The sequence below is a fragment of the Triturus cristatus genome, chromosome 9 (assembly GCF_964204655.1).
Source record: "Triturus cristatus chromosome 9, aTriCri1.1, whole genome shotgun sequence".
Classification (NCBI taxonomy): domain Eukaryota; kingdom Metazoa; phylum Chordata; class Amphibia; order Caudata; family Salamandridae; genus Triturus; species Triturus cristatus.
In genome coordinates, this window is record NC_140592.1 from 215,326,304 (window position 1) to 215,342,502 (window position 16,199).

The following is a 16,199-nucleotide window of genomic DNA, read 5'->3' on the forward strand; positions in this document are numbered from 1 at the left end:
CTTGGTCGCACAGCATGCTTGCTTGCCAGAGGTGCCTAAAGAGCATTCTGTAATATAGTGATTGAAAGTATATTATATTGTTTTGATGGTAAAAGTAATGTGCATAATGACTAAGCATGTATCACTGCACACAGACAGCAAAACAGAAGTGAATGTTAATGTAAGAACAAGAGAACAAAGAACTAGACTGAGGTAAGGACATTGGAAATCTGTGTTTTGTAGGTTCCAACAAGAATGCCTGTTGTGCTGCCCTTGACATGTGCTACTAATTATCCCTGCAATGAGTCACACTAAATGCAGTCTTTGCGATAATTTCATGTACCCTTTAGTTTCAGCACTATTTTTAGTTGTAGCCAGTGAATGTAAGATTCATGAATTGCCTTCTAAGCCTTTCTTGTGTCTTGCCATTATTCAGAGAAGAATATTCTTTCAGTTTGGGAGCATGTAGCATGTTGCCAATACACCGTGCAGTAAACGGTGTTCCAGAGCACGGTGCATGTGATTGGCTCATTCAATAACCAACAAACATTTTTCACCCATGTGACTGACCTCGACATGCAAAAAGCCTTTCTGCTCTACAAATGGGAGACCATTCCCATGTGGGGGAGATAAATAGTAAGTAAAAACAGTTTCCTGCAACTACATTTCTCGAACTTTGTTATCTTTTATAGATTCATTCACAAACTTGAATACCCAGGAGTCAGGCTACGAATCACCTCTAATCAATGTTTAAACACCATAGTTCAGAAACACTTCATAACATTGTCTCTTGTGCAGTCTATTGAATCATTTGAACCCTGGCCAATGTGGTGTAGTTCAGCCCTCCACAAACCCAGAGGTTTCCATAAATCTGATTTTTGTAGCCAAATTGAAGATTCACAAATAACTAAGGAGTGAAGGTGGGGTCAGAATCTATGACATTTTAAAAAGTTGGAGAACTGTAGTTAAAAGTGAAATACATTTTTCTCTTTCAGCATTGGATTTTTCATAGATTCATCTGCTTGAACTGTGACTAAGAAAGCAATATTACCAAACCAAATTGAAGAGGATGAGAATTAGACTAACAATAAATAAACAAGTTGTAGAGCAGCTTACCCGATGGCTCTTTCGGACCTTGTTGAGATATCCAGGCACCATTTTGAGAAAAAAGCATTGCCTTCCATGTCGCCGCCTAGTCTTTTAACTAGTTCCTGCATTGAGAAGGGTTGGTCTTTTTTAGGCAATACCAAAATCAACAGAAAGTTGTTCTGATCCTCAGAAATGATTGGTTTTGCCCATGAAACATCAAGCGTTTTTTCATGTTAAGGGTATGTAGAGTCCTCTCTGTTACTGATGAAGTTTGGGCAACAATGCTGGTAAAATCATTTGGCTCAGATTAAATTGATTTGGTATACCGGGAACGAGCGTGGAGCTAGAACAGAGGGAAACGTAGTCGTTGAAAAGTTCCTCTACGGAGAAGGCTGCAACTCCCAACTCATCAAGTGGAAGGTACAGCCAGTAGGAAAGTGATTTTCCATGACAGAAATGTAATGGTTGTGCGGTGGATGGACACAAAGGGGGCTTTTACTAAAGCTTCCAGAACACCGTTTAGCTCCCATGCGGGGCAGGTTTTGTAACAGGTGGGAATGTGCAGATAATCATGAACTCTTTACTACACTTCTGTAAAAAGGGCATTTGTGTGTATAGAAAGAGGACCCGGTCCTTGGGATTTTACCCAGATAGAAAACATCTACCCTTTCATGGCATAGCTCTTAATGCTGGAACCTGCAATGGCTGCTCTATTATGTGGATACCTGCATTTTTCTGGCTGATCAAGGAATCCAACTACTAAGTTTCCTGCAGCTAGGCAATCAGCTGAAAAGACACTGGTTCATGGTGAAAAGGAGAGACGTTGGATTTCACTGCATTCATATGCAGTAGTGAAACTAGAATGATTGAGCACTGTTCTGTCTTGAGCTTACACAGCAACCTGATTCCCTTTGTGTGCCCACATAAATACTTTTTAGCCTTAGAAAATTATTCATAGTCCAGGACAGAACTTTGTAAAGTTCTCTCTAGTTTCCTTCTTCATTGCCAGAGGAAAGGGCGACTCCTCCCAGTAGCCATGGTGACACCCTACACTTAATAGACACACAAAATACCTCAAGTGTCTCATTAAGAGGGTCCCAATTAGGAGTAAAAGCCCCAAATGGTAGACAAAAATCCTACTTGTCAGCTTTTGCAGATGATGAATAGTACAAGAGTGGCTAAGCGAGGCACCAAAACTAGACTGTACCAGGTTGAGAACAAGCCCATCATAAATTCTTCCAGGAGAGATAAACAGATTAGAAATATTGCTGAAGAAAAAGGGGGCAAAAAAATCAGGGACAAAAAGCATCTAATTAAGTGATGAATGATACGAAAAAGAGGGATACGGGGAGTCTCTTCCAACGCCTCCGTGTACATGGTACAAGGAGGAAATTACATCACAGTGAGGGTGATCAACATGGATAGAAATGGTTTGTGCTGGCCGCATCTGCTTCATAAAGAAAATGAGGTTTCCTAGAATTGGCAGGTATAATAAGACAATGTCATTCTTTTCCTCCATTTTTTGACTTTGATCCTCCATACTCTCGTTCTGTGCTAACTGACTCTTCAGGCCAGTGCTCCTTATGCACACAGAGAAGCCTGATGGCAGTAGGAAGCCTTCTGGGCTGTCGAGGGAATGTTGACTATTGCCAGGTAGAGCTGAAGCACCACACTGAAAATTGTGACGAACCATCAAAGGGGTATCGACTCAAGTACCATTTTCCCAGGAGCATTCATGGAGTGTATATTATTTCCAAATTATCCCAAATTTAAACTAACCTCAGTCCACATTTCATTTTGAGAAGGACAGGGTTTAACAGCGCCTCCATGCCAGTGTCGCCCATGCCTGAATAGCCACACCACTTCACTGTGAGCTTGAAAAATACAGGGATGAACAGATGAGGATGACTACATTTGTTATTAGGAAGTATCTACCACTCAAAGAGGCTACAGGAGAGTTACCTATAAGAAACTGACACTTCAGCACCTATATCGTCTTACTTCATGAATTATTGATAAGGCAATATAGTTTGTAATCATATGACTTCAAAAAGTCCCGTTGGGGCCGAAACACGTGTCAGCTGATGATCATGTACTTGGCTCTAGGCACGTAAAACACAATAAAGATGATGAAAATATATCACATGACCTTGGACTCATGGGCTGAATTTTTTTCTGGTCATTTGTCCTCAAACATTGTTATTTATACAAATTGTTGGAGTGCTCCAGTATATTGTTTTAAAATACCGTGGCTGCTGTTCTTTGGAGTAACACCATCATTTCCCTTACAGGTAGCGGGGTTGTACTTTGGTAGCACCAGTCTTTGAACAAGTATTCTTGCTGTACACTTTCTACCCTGACTAGTTGCGTACTTTGCAACAATAGTTGTTATTGTCAAAGCTACCTATCTGTATCTAAAAACCTCAGAAAACGTAGGTTACACAAGATTCTTGGACGCCATATTCAACTTGACTATTGGACATTATAGGAAGTGGTTCTGAAGGTAAAAAATTATATGGTTCAAATAATATAGGGATTTAATTGCAAGGTATGGCAAACAAGATGAATTCTACAAATGCAAGGCCATTTCAAGTAAAGGACCACACTGCCACTTCTTGGCGTCTTGTTCCCAGGTGGAACATTCACTCATGACTTGAAAATTCATAAGGGCTCAGTCTTCTGAAGAATAGAAACAAAATAAATGATTAGGTATTACTACCAGAAAATAAGTAATTATCCCTAGGAAAAGAAGAAGAAAATTATGTCTAATAAAGCGCTCCAGATTATTCACATGTAGTTGACCTGTGGAAGAAAATCTGAACTATGGAGCCTCTGTTGAGAGTGAAGCTCTAAGTCACTTTACTGGCCACAGTTTGGTTCATATAGTGAGGTAGGCAAACTGCACATGGTGCAATGGTAGGCAACCTGAGCATGGTGCAATGGTAGGCAACGGTAAGTGCATGTTTGTTTACACTCCAACGTAATCTATAAAAGATTCTGTGCTGGCGAAGTACCACCGCCTGCAATCTTTTTGAAGTGAAATTTCAGATGAAAGAGATTTAGAGACCTTAAGGAACCAATGCTGTTTAAGGGTAATAGTAAAAATAAAACAGCAAATCAAACAATAAAACAAAATGAATGCACAGAGGCAGTGCTGATGTGAAATTATTAATGGCTTTAAGGAAGGAGTGTAGGTTTTCAACAATCTTACAATGGAAGAGTTTCACATTAAGATTATGGTCCAGCTGGGCGATATGAATATATTCATATATATGAGATGGGCAAAAAGATCACAAGGACAAAATCTGATATCTCCATGAAGGACTTTAAATCAAATCCATGTAACCAATATGGAAACACAACTTGCATACCAGCTACTAGAGTACAGACTGGCCACACTGCTTGGACAAAGACACACACTAGTTATAGGTGTAGAGAAATCAATACATATAAATCCCTAATTCGTGAATGATTAGTCCTTTTTACATAATAGTGGTTGAGATAAGACATACCTTTTACATAACATAGTGGATAGATGTAAAATGGCATTCTCCTGTGGCACATATAAGGAGAAATTATTTCAGAACATAATATGCCAGATTGAGTAATGTGCATAAACATGGATGAGGCAAAGACGTAAGCACAAAAATAAATGTTGTTAAAACTTTGAAAACTTAGAAAATATGCAAAGACTAAGGGTCTGATTTACATCTCTGTGGGCGGGTTACTCCGTCACAATAATGGCGCATATAATGTCCTCCGAAAAAATCCCATAGGACATAATGGGATTTATATTTTAGTGGACGGGATATCCTTCACCATTGTGATGGAGTAACCCATTCGAAAAATCAGGCCCCAAGTACTGTGCGTACCTCAACAAATACATACAAATTAGACATGTCCCTAAATAACCTATAAAATGTAGGTGGAATGCACCAACAAAGGAGCATCCAGAAACAATAAAACTACAACAAAGAACTTGAAAGAAAAGAAGTCACGGACATGCATATTCACTGAAACACTTATTTCACACAAACCAAACAGGACACTGGTGTACATACAGCACACAGAAATCCCACAAATTGAAAGCACTCAAAACTAGAAGGACAAGCAGACCATGGTCATGCATACAGCGAAGAGATCTATGTCTAATAACCGAAATCATAGATATGCATTTCATATAAAGTACCGAATTAAGTTTGTCAGAACTGTCACCAAGTATGGTATAAACACTGCTCGACGTACACTACGAGGTAAGAAATTACAAATACACATAAAAAGGTAACAATGAAAAAACAGAGTAAGGGGATTTGCCTTTCTAGGTCTAGAGCACAACCCCACCAGGAAGACATGAAATACCCACGATTTATACAAACAATGAAATGAGGTACTCTGTCATGCCTAGCTTTCAATTGAACAACTAGTTACTTCAAGAAAATACTGCCTTCTGAACTATCAGCATCAAAATATAAAAGAATGCACAAGCAGAATTCAGCAGATAAAACCCTCTAAGGAGACAACAACATCAATGTTCCTAAATGGTGGGTAATGTCACATGATCAAATGCATGGTAGCAGCTAAATTTAGATGACAGTGTAGCTACTGTGGCAAGTACCATTTTATTAATCACTGCATTGTGCAACTGCATGTTGCACATTCATAAATACTATACTGACACTGATAGATGTGTGTTGCAGTCCTTACCTGCAGACATACACATTTGACCCACCACAATGTCCTCGTTTACAGTAGGCATGTCAATATCAGACCAGTAGAAGAGAACTGGCACTGCAAACGTCTAACAAAGGAGAGCCTGCAGAACAAAGTCAGTGTTTTAACTCTTTATGCCACTTGACCGTTCATTTACCTGCATATACCAGGTGCCAACCGCTAATTGAACAATGATGCAACAGCAGTCTGGAATACATATACACCTGTCATTTAGTACAGGTGCTAAGATACACTAGTCCTTTCACTTGCCCATATGTGCATGGATCCAATAAGCACATTCAACTAGTTCAAAATGTAGGGTCTTCCTTTGTTTAGCCCTTGCAGAGGGATGCACTGAGAACAGTCGTGTAACGATTGCAGAGCTCATGCCAAGACAAATGAAATCTCCAGGAGAAGAGATTTAAGGATTGCTATAAAAGGACTACTTCTTCATGATAATCTGTTTATTAAAGTGATTATATGCACTGGGATCTCTCTTCCTCTCTGAGGTGGGTTCAGCTGTATCTTTGCAATGACTTGCAGGGCAGGATTAATTGAAAAAAGTCTTTACTGTCTCTTATGACAGGAATAGCTTGAGGCGGCAAACATTCCACAAGCATTGACTATGTGAAGTTACTCCCAGTGTTAGCTCATGTCAATTACATAACAACCGCAAGGTTGATGTCAATGCCATTAAGTGGTCTTTCATGAATGTTGCCATAAGTGAGCGGTAGGTAGATAGCGTACCTCCAGTTGCCAAAGAATACACAAGGATAAACATAATGCTCCTACACCTGAATACACAACTTTACTGAGAGGCCCAGAGATGGAGGGACAATGGAGGAGAATGGTAGGAGGGAAGCCGACCTTCAAACTAGGGATAGTTTTCTTGATGGCCTGTCTACAATTGTTAAACCACTGCGAACCAGGGACGTAAGTACAGTGAGCTCATCCAGTCATTTTCTAGTAGTATAACAAAAATATGCTCAAACCGCCAGGTCAATTAACAAATATGAAATGAAATCAGCTTTCCCTTGGATGGGTGAGGACTGCAACCTATTTAGATGAAATAGGTGACTTTGTTTCCTAAGTGAGATAATACAAATAGTTAGCGGAATATTAAAGAGTTACAAATTCAGCCAATTGCTTTGGGAACACAAGGACAATTAGGATGAGAACAACAGGATTGATGAGCAGATGGAGGAGTTATTAAATTCCTTCGGAGTTGCTCTAGCACGTAAATGTAAATGAACAGTTTTTATACAAGTCCACATAGGATCTACTCTGTCTCTAAGCAGCTCCAATCTTAGACAGATATTAGAGCTACAGAACAATGAAATAAAGTGATTTGCCTGGTGTCACATAATTTAGCTAAGTGGATATGTTGAGATTAAAATGCTGGAAGCTTATTCCCACCGACAAATACTTTACCAACAAACTACATACTAACGCTGGGAGCTCAGTCAATGAATCAAAAGTCCTTTATTCGGCTCAATGAAAAATAAAAGTTATAAAAAAAATATATAAAATACTCTCACAGTCCTACAATATTAAATACATAAATGCAACATTATCATCAAAAACAACTACATGATAAAATTCTATAAAACACAATTTTCAATGTACCAAATATTAAACAACTTAAAACAATGAGCATTCATATTCAATCTCAAATCACATACAGTAGTGGTTGGTACAAGTTAGTTAAAAAAAGAAAAAACCCTAAAATTCATTGCAATGCCTTCATCCTGCTAAACCATATTGAGGACAAGTAGCAAGACTGAAAACCAATTCAATCGTGTGTTAGTCCTTCATAATCTTAATGCTGTATTACGCTCAGTAACACCCAACCAGTGGCAAAGGGGAATTATACAATGAGAACACTGTTTATAATAATCTTTACAAAATAACAACAAATGTTGATCATTCTCAACTGACAGACAACTCATAAGGCAGGTATTACAAGTGGTACCTTTTTCATTCCAAGAATGGGTGAAACCAGGCAGGGGCAGAATTCCCAATCAGAATTTAATGTAAAGTTCTTGTGCAGCGGGTTTAGTTAAACAATCCATAAAAGGCTCAAATTCAGGTCCACATTTCAACCTCAAATAAGACTTTACCAAACTACCCTTGCTGGCCTTGGAAATCTTTGCTCCCAACACATAGTTCCAAAAGGTTGTTTTCACCTTATCTCTAGCAGCACAACTTCATATAATAGGATGGAGCCAGTAATCCTTTAGGCCCAACTTCAGGAGCCATGTTTTTATATGCAAATAATAGCTAAGGTGGATTCCCTGTTGGCAAACTGCAAAATAGACCCAGCCCTTTGCTTCAGGGATAGGACACTTTTTTGAAGTCAAATTCCTTTACGCTGTCCAGTATCCCACCCTCAAACGATACCTTGCCCTTTATTTTTTTCTTGTGACTCAAAACCATGTATTTAGTTTTATCTCTATTGATCTCCAGCCCAAATGCCTTAAAAAAAGGTTACCATTCACCAAAAGATTGGAAAGCCCCTTTGCGGTTTTGGAGAGAAGCAAGCTTAGTCCCACAGATAACAAGTTAACCAACAAAGTACATACTATGTCAAACAAACATGAGAGGATAGAAAATGACAGAAGGCCCATGGGCAGTGCTTCATTTGTTAATACAAAAATCAGTGTCGGTGCCAAAAGTATTGCTCAGAATCCCGAGGCTGGCGCTATCTAAGCTCGGGGTGCTGAATCAAGGCTGCATAAACTTGATTCCACATCAGGTCTCTTCAATACACCACCACACATTCCTTGCTTGTTTATCACACTGTTGCAGGCTCTTTTTTATCTCTGCTTTCTCCCTCTTCGCTGTTTAGTGTTTTTCCATGTTTCTATTTTATCTTCTTTCCCCCATTTTGCTTTTTCCTCTGTCTTGCTCTGGGTCAAAATTAGTGAATGAAAAATAAGTAGCGGTCATCCAAATAACTGCTGGTGGGCTCCACCTGCAACTACCAGCTCAATTTAAGCACTGCCCACAGGACTCTCATGATAATGATAGAGAATAAGGAGCATAATTCCTCTATGTAAGAAACCCTCACAGGCTCTATGCCACTTGGCAAACCCTAGAACAAGTTCCAATCACCCACACTCAAAGAAGGGTCTCAGTAGACCATTCTGAAACTCAAATATCAACTTACGTTTTCTGTAGAAATCATTATGTGGAATGCGAACATCAACAAGACCTTGCAGGATCTAACATTAAAAAAACATATATCAATAAAAAATACAAGAAAAAGGGGGTGACACTGTTGTAGCACATCACATAAAGAGCAGCATTTTCTAGTACTTTGGAAAGGACCAAAATAAATCTTAACAGTTGCAGTCATGGCTACTCAAATCATCTATTTCTTTGCATACACAGAAACAGAGGAAATTTAGAAGGACCAGTAAATTGACTCAAAACTTTTATGAGATCATGCAGTTACACATCTTAGCACTAAGAGAACACTAGATCATCAGGGTAAGGTGGAGAGAATTATAAAGAGGGGACAAAGAGGGTGGGCCCAGCTTCATTAGAGGATCACTGTCGGGTATCTCCAATTTCCTTTTTTTTAACCTCTGCTACCATTTAGGTGGCACCCCCTTTTCTTGTTGTAACTGTTTGTGCAAGGACTGTTAATTGAGTGACTGTCACTTTTCTGTACTGATCTCTACCATAAATGTTATCATTAATATGCTATTTCTTATTCATAACTTACCCACAATGAGACTATAGTTTTATAGCTTTGTGTCTTATAACAGGGCTAAAAGAAAATGCACTACAGTTTTGGAACTGTGCCTGATTATAATTTCCAAAGAGGCAAACACTCTGCAACTTCAGGACGTTGGTAAAGTTTGAATAAGTGTGCCACGTTTATAAAACTTCACATGTGGGTGAAATTGTCACGAAACCTGCTTTTATGGACTTGAATTTCAGACACCCATATTACGTTTTTTAATGCTTGGAGGCAACTGAGAGACTGAAGATAAGTGCCCTAACCAAGTCACCTGTACCCTGATTTGGCAGGGGCTCTTCCTTCCTTGCAAAAGAAACAATTTATGGACAGAATGCTAGTCAATGCAAGCATTCACCCCCAGTCACAAGGATCTGAGTTAAACCCGTCCAAGGATGCTTGTTTCCAGTCTAGGGAGAACCTGGTCTGGTAGTTCGGGCTGGACTGTTCCCATTGGGCGCAGGGTCAAGACTGATTTGCATATGGCTGGGTTCAAACTGAAATGGCATGGTGAGCAAAAAACACAATGGACTTAGGCCCAGATCTCAGTACTGGGGTGAATGTATTACATTGTTCTGCAGTCTGTCCATCAATTGTTCTTTTTGCATTTGTCACCCCGAGTGGGACGGGTATGCCCAGACGTGGGTCCCGTGCTCTCCATGCCACTGGAGTCAAGGTATCCTGGCTGATGGGGGCTGAAAGCCCGAAACCGGTCCTAGGATGCTTGTTTCTAGTCCAGGGAGGACCTGGCCTGGCAGTTCGGGCTGGACTGTTCCCATTGGGCACAGGGTCAAGACTGATTTGCATATGGCTGGGTTCAAACTGGAATGGCATGATGAGCACAAAAAGGATAGATTTAGGCCCAGGTATGCCCAGACGTGGGTCCCGTGCTCTCCATGCCACTGGTGTCAAGCTATCCTGGCTGAAGAGGGGTGAAACCCTGAAACCGGTCCTAGGATGCTTGTTTCCAGTCCAGGGAGAACCTGGCCTGGCAGTTTGGGCTGGACTGTTCCCATTGGGCACAGGGTACAGACTGATTTGCAAATGGCTGGGTTCACCCTGGAATGGAATGGTGAGCAAAAAAACTATGGATTTAGGCCCAGATCTCTGTACTGGGGTGAATGTATGACATTGTTCTGCATTCTGTCCATCAATTGTTGTTTTTGCTCTTCCTTCCTTAACACCATCCAAGTGCACTAAATATGGGACCATGGAACTACCTTAAGGAAAAAGATTTCCCCAAATTCTCTATTGTCTATCTGATCTAGGAAATTATTTTTCTTTTTATGTTTCTGTGTTGTTTTCCTGCCTTTCGTTAAGCTTCTGCTCAGGGGTTTGCAGGCCTTAGTCTATGAAAAGGTTTAGCAATGTAGCCACTTCGTTATCTTTTAGTGTATATTTCTAATCCTTCTTGGCAAGAAAGTCCTTCTCACTGGAGAAGGGGATACGTATAAAATTCTGTGCCATTTCCGATACAATTCTTTGCTTGACAGATTTTTATAACAGGACCTTTTAATTGAGACATTGCAGCTAGAGTGAGATAAGCCCATAGATGAAGAGATGCTCTTTTTTCACCATCTTCTCAGACTTCCATAACTGATGTGTCAAATCGCCACCTGGTCCAAGAATCAGTCATATACGCTCAACCTTGGTCCTGTTCCTACTGGAGCAGGACCAAGACAGATTTGCATTTGGCTGGTTCCTATCTGAGGTGGCATGGTGGGCAAAAAGTGATGGGCTTGATTGCAGCCCAGACTAATTACCAGCGGCTGAGATTAACTCAAGCAATCTACCTGTCATCTTTTTTGTTTTCCTCTCTTTTATGAAATATTTAGAAAAAAATACAAAAGCTAAAGAGATGTGAAGCATGTTATGCTTTCATAAAATCTGTATGATGCTCTCTCTGTTTGCAGATGTTTTTGTGTGATGGAAATTGTGCATTTCCAAGATTCAATAAATAGTTGCATGTTTATAAAACTGTTTAATTGTGGAAAAAGGAATAAAGTAGCCAATAACTGTTTAAAATATTTAAGAACTGTTCACATTTTTCTCTGGAGATCTCAGATCCAGCCTTTATAATATGAGTGCAGCACAGAGCTTCTCCCTGCTAAGCTGCCCTGTCATAGAAACCCAATGTTCTTTTGTTAATATTTGATGTATTCTCGCATAGAAACATATCTTCTTTTTAAAGTTTTCTGCTGTTATCTTTACTTCATTGTTCAAACCTCTTTCTGCCAAACTTTCAAGGCATAATTCACAAATATTACTATGAATGGCTATTCCTTCCTAGGTTTACTCGTTGGGACAAATACCTAAAGGATCTCTGGAGTCTAGTAAGCACAAGTAACAAGTATAATGTGATTCCCATACATTTCTACCATACACCTGCTTTCCCTAACCTTATGTGTTCGGAATCCTGTGGAGAATTACCATGCATAGCTTCAACATATCAGCAAAAATCCAAAACAAGTTTTAAATTATTTTTAAATAAAATTAGTTTTTTCCTCTTTCTGCAACTATTTTCCCATTAAATATCTTTCCTTTCTAAGGAAAATCAATAATACAGTTGTACAGTTATTCATGCACATAAGTATTTGAATGGCACCAAAATATTTGTAAATACCCACAACGCTAAGGCTGTGCTGATGTTTACCTCTTTCGCATTGCATTTGTCCGGTAGGGACACCATCTACTCATCCATGCGGAACTGGAGAATGCACACCAACGTTGCATTACTACCTAGAGGGATTTCCAGGCAGTGGCGTAGGGTGGGGGTGGGGGGGCACAAGATCGGTTGCCCTGCGTGCAAAATTCTAAGGGGGTGCAAAATTTTAAAAGAAAAAAAAAACATATCACAAATTTGTTTTCTTTTAAAATGTTGCGCCAGGAAGTGCTACGGGTCCACGGGTTAGGGGACCGCAATACTTGCCTTGCCCCGGGTCCAGACACACCCACGCTACGCCTCTGCCTCCAGGTGAGAAACCCACTTGCTTCTGGGTTTGTAAATTAATCCTGGTTGCAGCATTAAAAACAAGCGGCTTCGCCCAAGATTTTGTTAGATGTACGCATGGAATTAGCTGTGTGAAGGCCCTTGAAGTGTTCCTGGTGACAAAGTCCGGCACGACAGAAACATATGGCACATGGGCTCCTTTTCCGAAGGCATTTCGAAAACAGGAACTCAGAGAATGCTAAGAAAAGATTCGTTATTTTAAAACTAATTATCTCACATGGAATTTCAAACTTTCGGAATTCTCCGTTCTCAAAATAATCTTGGCCACCCATGACCATCCCCTTATTTTTCTTCTCTAAACTACACACTTCCTAAGGGGCACTTTATAGTTCCTGCTTTTACACAATAGCACAATACATTTTCCATCACATCGTCTGAATATACGTAGTGAAAGGCTGCCAAGGAATTCCTAGACATCTTAAAGAAAACATGTGCGGCTGTAAGGTAGAGGTGCCTCGAGATGGTGTAAATTCGCACTGTAGTGTTTTTTTTAATTGCTTGGAATTTTCTGCATAACACCAGTTATCTGATATTCCATTCTCCAGATCGCATGGGCCAAATTCTGCACAAACTTGTATTATTTCTGGCCTTAATAATGTCGTGGTCTAGGATCACTTCCCGTGCTCACAGTGCACATTATGTTTTCTTTTCTGTTTGTAGACCATACTTGATTTATTGTTCTGCTTAGCGCTATGAAGCAGCTTTATGGCCACTTCGGAGCACCAAGCAATAGTTTCCAATATATTGTTTGAGCTAAAATATGTGATCTTAATGCAATAGGTGGTTTAAGTATTGACAAAATGATGGCTCGTCGACCACCTCCTGTTAAAATAGTGACCAAATTGTTCCACTTTTCTAGGTAGGGTTTTTTTAGGCAGCTTGGTTGTTGGCAAGGGGCACTGAATAACAAGTGGATGTAATTTGTATTGATTGCAGCTGGTTGGAGGAAGTCCAAACCTATATCAGAATAGCTCTAGGGGTGTGTAGCCAAGCCTCCCTGAGTTAATCCATCAATTCAACGCACACAATGACTGGTTATGAGCCACGCTGGTTTAAACTTAAATGCTGCATGGAGCTGGAAGCATACCGGGACTTTTGTGCAGATTTGTGACACTGACACTGTTGTGCTATCCTGGGGGTGGTGTCTAACCACAGGAATCCAAGTGACATGGACATGCAGGTATAAGTAAAGCTGGCTGAAACAGAATGGGGCAGATTCAGCTCTATACTGTTAGCATCACAAAACCAACAGAGTTTATTTAGGGTTACTGGGGCTTCTCAGCATGTTTGGTTTCAGGTTCTTACCTGCTGTGGGATTTTAAACCGAACGTAAGAGCAGAGCTTCAGCATGTCCTCCATTTCCTCCGGTGTGGAAGGGATCAGGGGGACTCTGTGCACATTTTCGTCCTCCTTCAGTTCACGCAGCTGCTTGATAAATTTACTCTCGGTTGGATATTCGAGGCCTAAAAAATGTAAGGCGCATTGTAAGAGTTCCTAAAAGTACCAAATGGCTAACACTGTTCCCAATATGTGAATGCAAAAGTCACACTCGCGCTTGCCAAGGTTAATGTTGCCTGGCGCCTGCAATGAAAGTTTTTAAAAAACAGATTATTTGCCTCCAAATTGTCCATCATTAAGGTATTTAATCACAGACCAGTCTGGTTCTATAAAGTATCAGATCCTCACACCATTAGCACAATGCTATCAAATGACCCGAAGAGAACTGCTGAAATCTCCCTTTTCATCAATATATGCATTGAAACAGTCAGTCTGGTATTCTAAATTGAGAATCATTTCATGATGTAATTCTGTGTTTTTCATTGGATGCGGTTTTTCTAACTAAGACATGGTTGAAGTAGATTCTTGTTCCTCATATGTCCTCTTTTAACCTCCATCCACAGTCTCTAATAAATAAGGATTGGAGTAGTCTCATTGTATGCATCAATTCATTTATTTTTGAAAAACTGAATTTTATTGATTTTTGAAGCAATCAACAAACCACCACATTTCTACAGGCCCCAAGAAAGAATGATACCCTCTACTGTACACCACCACATACCCCCCCCCATACCTTTGCATGCTTTTTGGGACATCTCCACGTCCCAATCCATTGCCTGCTTTCAGGGAGCTATCAGAGATGGGGAGGCCAACCTCCCCCATTTAGCGATATCTCTCTGCCAGTGCCACCCCAATCCCCACGTCTTATCCCCACTGGCATCACACACCTCCTCCAGGACTCCCAATAGAACGGGCACTGGGGAGCTGTCAATAGGTCTTCCCAGCACCCTGGACAGCACTTTAATTATCCTACCCCAGTATCTCAGGATCACTGGACATCTCTGTACCATATGGTAGAAGTGAGCAGATGTCCCCGAACAGTGCCAGCTCGCCGGCAACTCAAGCCCGCCTGCGTGCCAAAGTCGCTCCGGCATCCTATCGGTCATGTGTAGGTGATTAGGCAGGATCAGCCAGAGCACCCTAGGTACCATGCAAGCCTCCTTCCAATGAGAGTCATCCATCCAGGGGCCCCATACACTGTCCCGATCTGGTCTTGAAGGGTGCAAACAAGGCCCGGGAATAAACTATAAGGGATTTATAAATTAATGAAATTGCCATCGCTTCAATGGGTCAATTCAGTAACGTTCCCCAAGGAACCACAGTGTTGCTCCACGGCATGGCGCAATTGCACGTATCTAAAAAAACTGAGACCTGTGCAGGCCAAACTCTTCCTGTAACATCTGATTGGACTTAAGGTGTGGTCCCTGCCTGACATCTCTTACCTTGGAGACACCAATCCGGCACCAACCACTAAATCCTTCTAAGGAGGAGGGCTGCTGCAACTGCCTGCTACCCATAGGGCCGGGGTCGCAAGTGCAGTCAGCCGATCCCAACCAGTCAACCTCAGTGCCATATGTCAGGCCCCAAGAACCGCCCTTGTGAACTTAGGGAGATGGGAGGGAATAGGAGTGTCATATAACAAACCTTCAATCTTATCCAGGCCCATACCGGCCACTTCCAGCCGAAACGCTGGGTTTCCCCTCCGCCACTCAGTGACCACCACCAGCTGAGCGGCCCAGTAGTAACGGCACATGTTTGCCATTCCCAGCCCCCCAACCCTTGTGAATTGAGTGCATTTCCCATATGCTAAGCGGGGAGATTGATTAAGCCACAGAAAGGCTCGGAATTTAGCCTGCAACTAGCGCCACCAAACCTGCGTCAAAAGCAGGGTATAGTTTTGTAAAGTGTATGGCAAGCATCTTGAACAGGGCGGTGCAACCCAAGACATTAAGAGGCAACTTGGCCCATCTGGTGAGGTCCGTCACTGAGCTGGACAACAAAGAAAGAATATTCAGGCTCCAGGTTAGACCTGGCTCCAGTGCTACATAAGTTCCCAAGTACTGACAACTCCGTCTGTGAACCGTAAGCCTCTTCAACCACTCCATGTAAAGCAGCGGCCCTTTCAAGGAGACCAAGACAGATTTAACCAAGCTAATGGCAAGTTCTGAGGCGCTCCTAAAGAGACAAGGGATCTGCAACGCCCGAAGAATCATAAGCAACGGAAATGAAATATACAGAAACACATCATCCGCATGGAGCGCAATGCGGTCCTCTGTTGCTACCCCCAGTCAAATCTCCAGCCGTGAGCATCGCAGTGAATCCATACCA

General features: G+C 41.2%; 1 protein-coding gene across 5 annotated transcripts in view; it reads right to left on the reverse strand.

Annotated features, from left to right (window-relative positions):
• The window catches only part of ABHD6 (abhydrolase domain containing 6, acylglycerol lipase), a 240,573-nt gene that overhangs the window by 106,895 nt on the left and 117,479 nt on the right, over positions 1 to 16,199 (reverse strand). For all 5 annotated transcript variants that reach the window (XM_085624756.1, XM_085624755.1, XM_085624754.1 and 2 more), the window contains exons 6-7: positions 13,839 to 13,996; positions 8,948 to 9,002 (exon numbers count right to left, since the gene is read on the reverse strand). In XM_085624756.1, the coding sequence (XP_085480882.1) occupies positions 8,948 to 9,002; positions 13,839 to 13,996 (213 nt within the window). The remainder of the gene's footprint in view (positions 1 to 8,947; positions 9,003 to 13,838; positions 13,997 to 16,199) is intronic.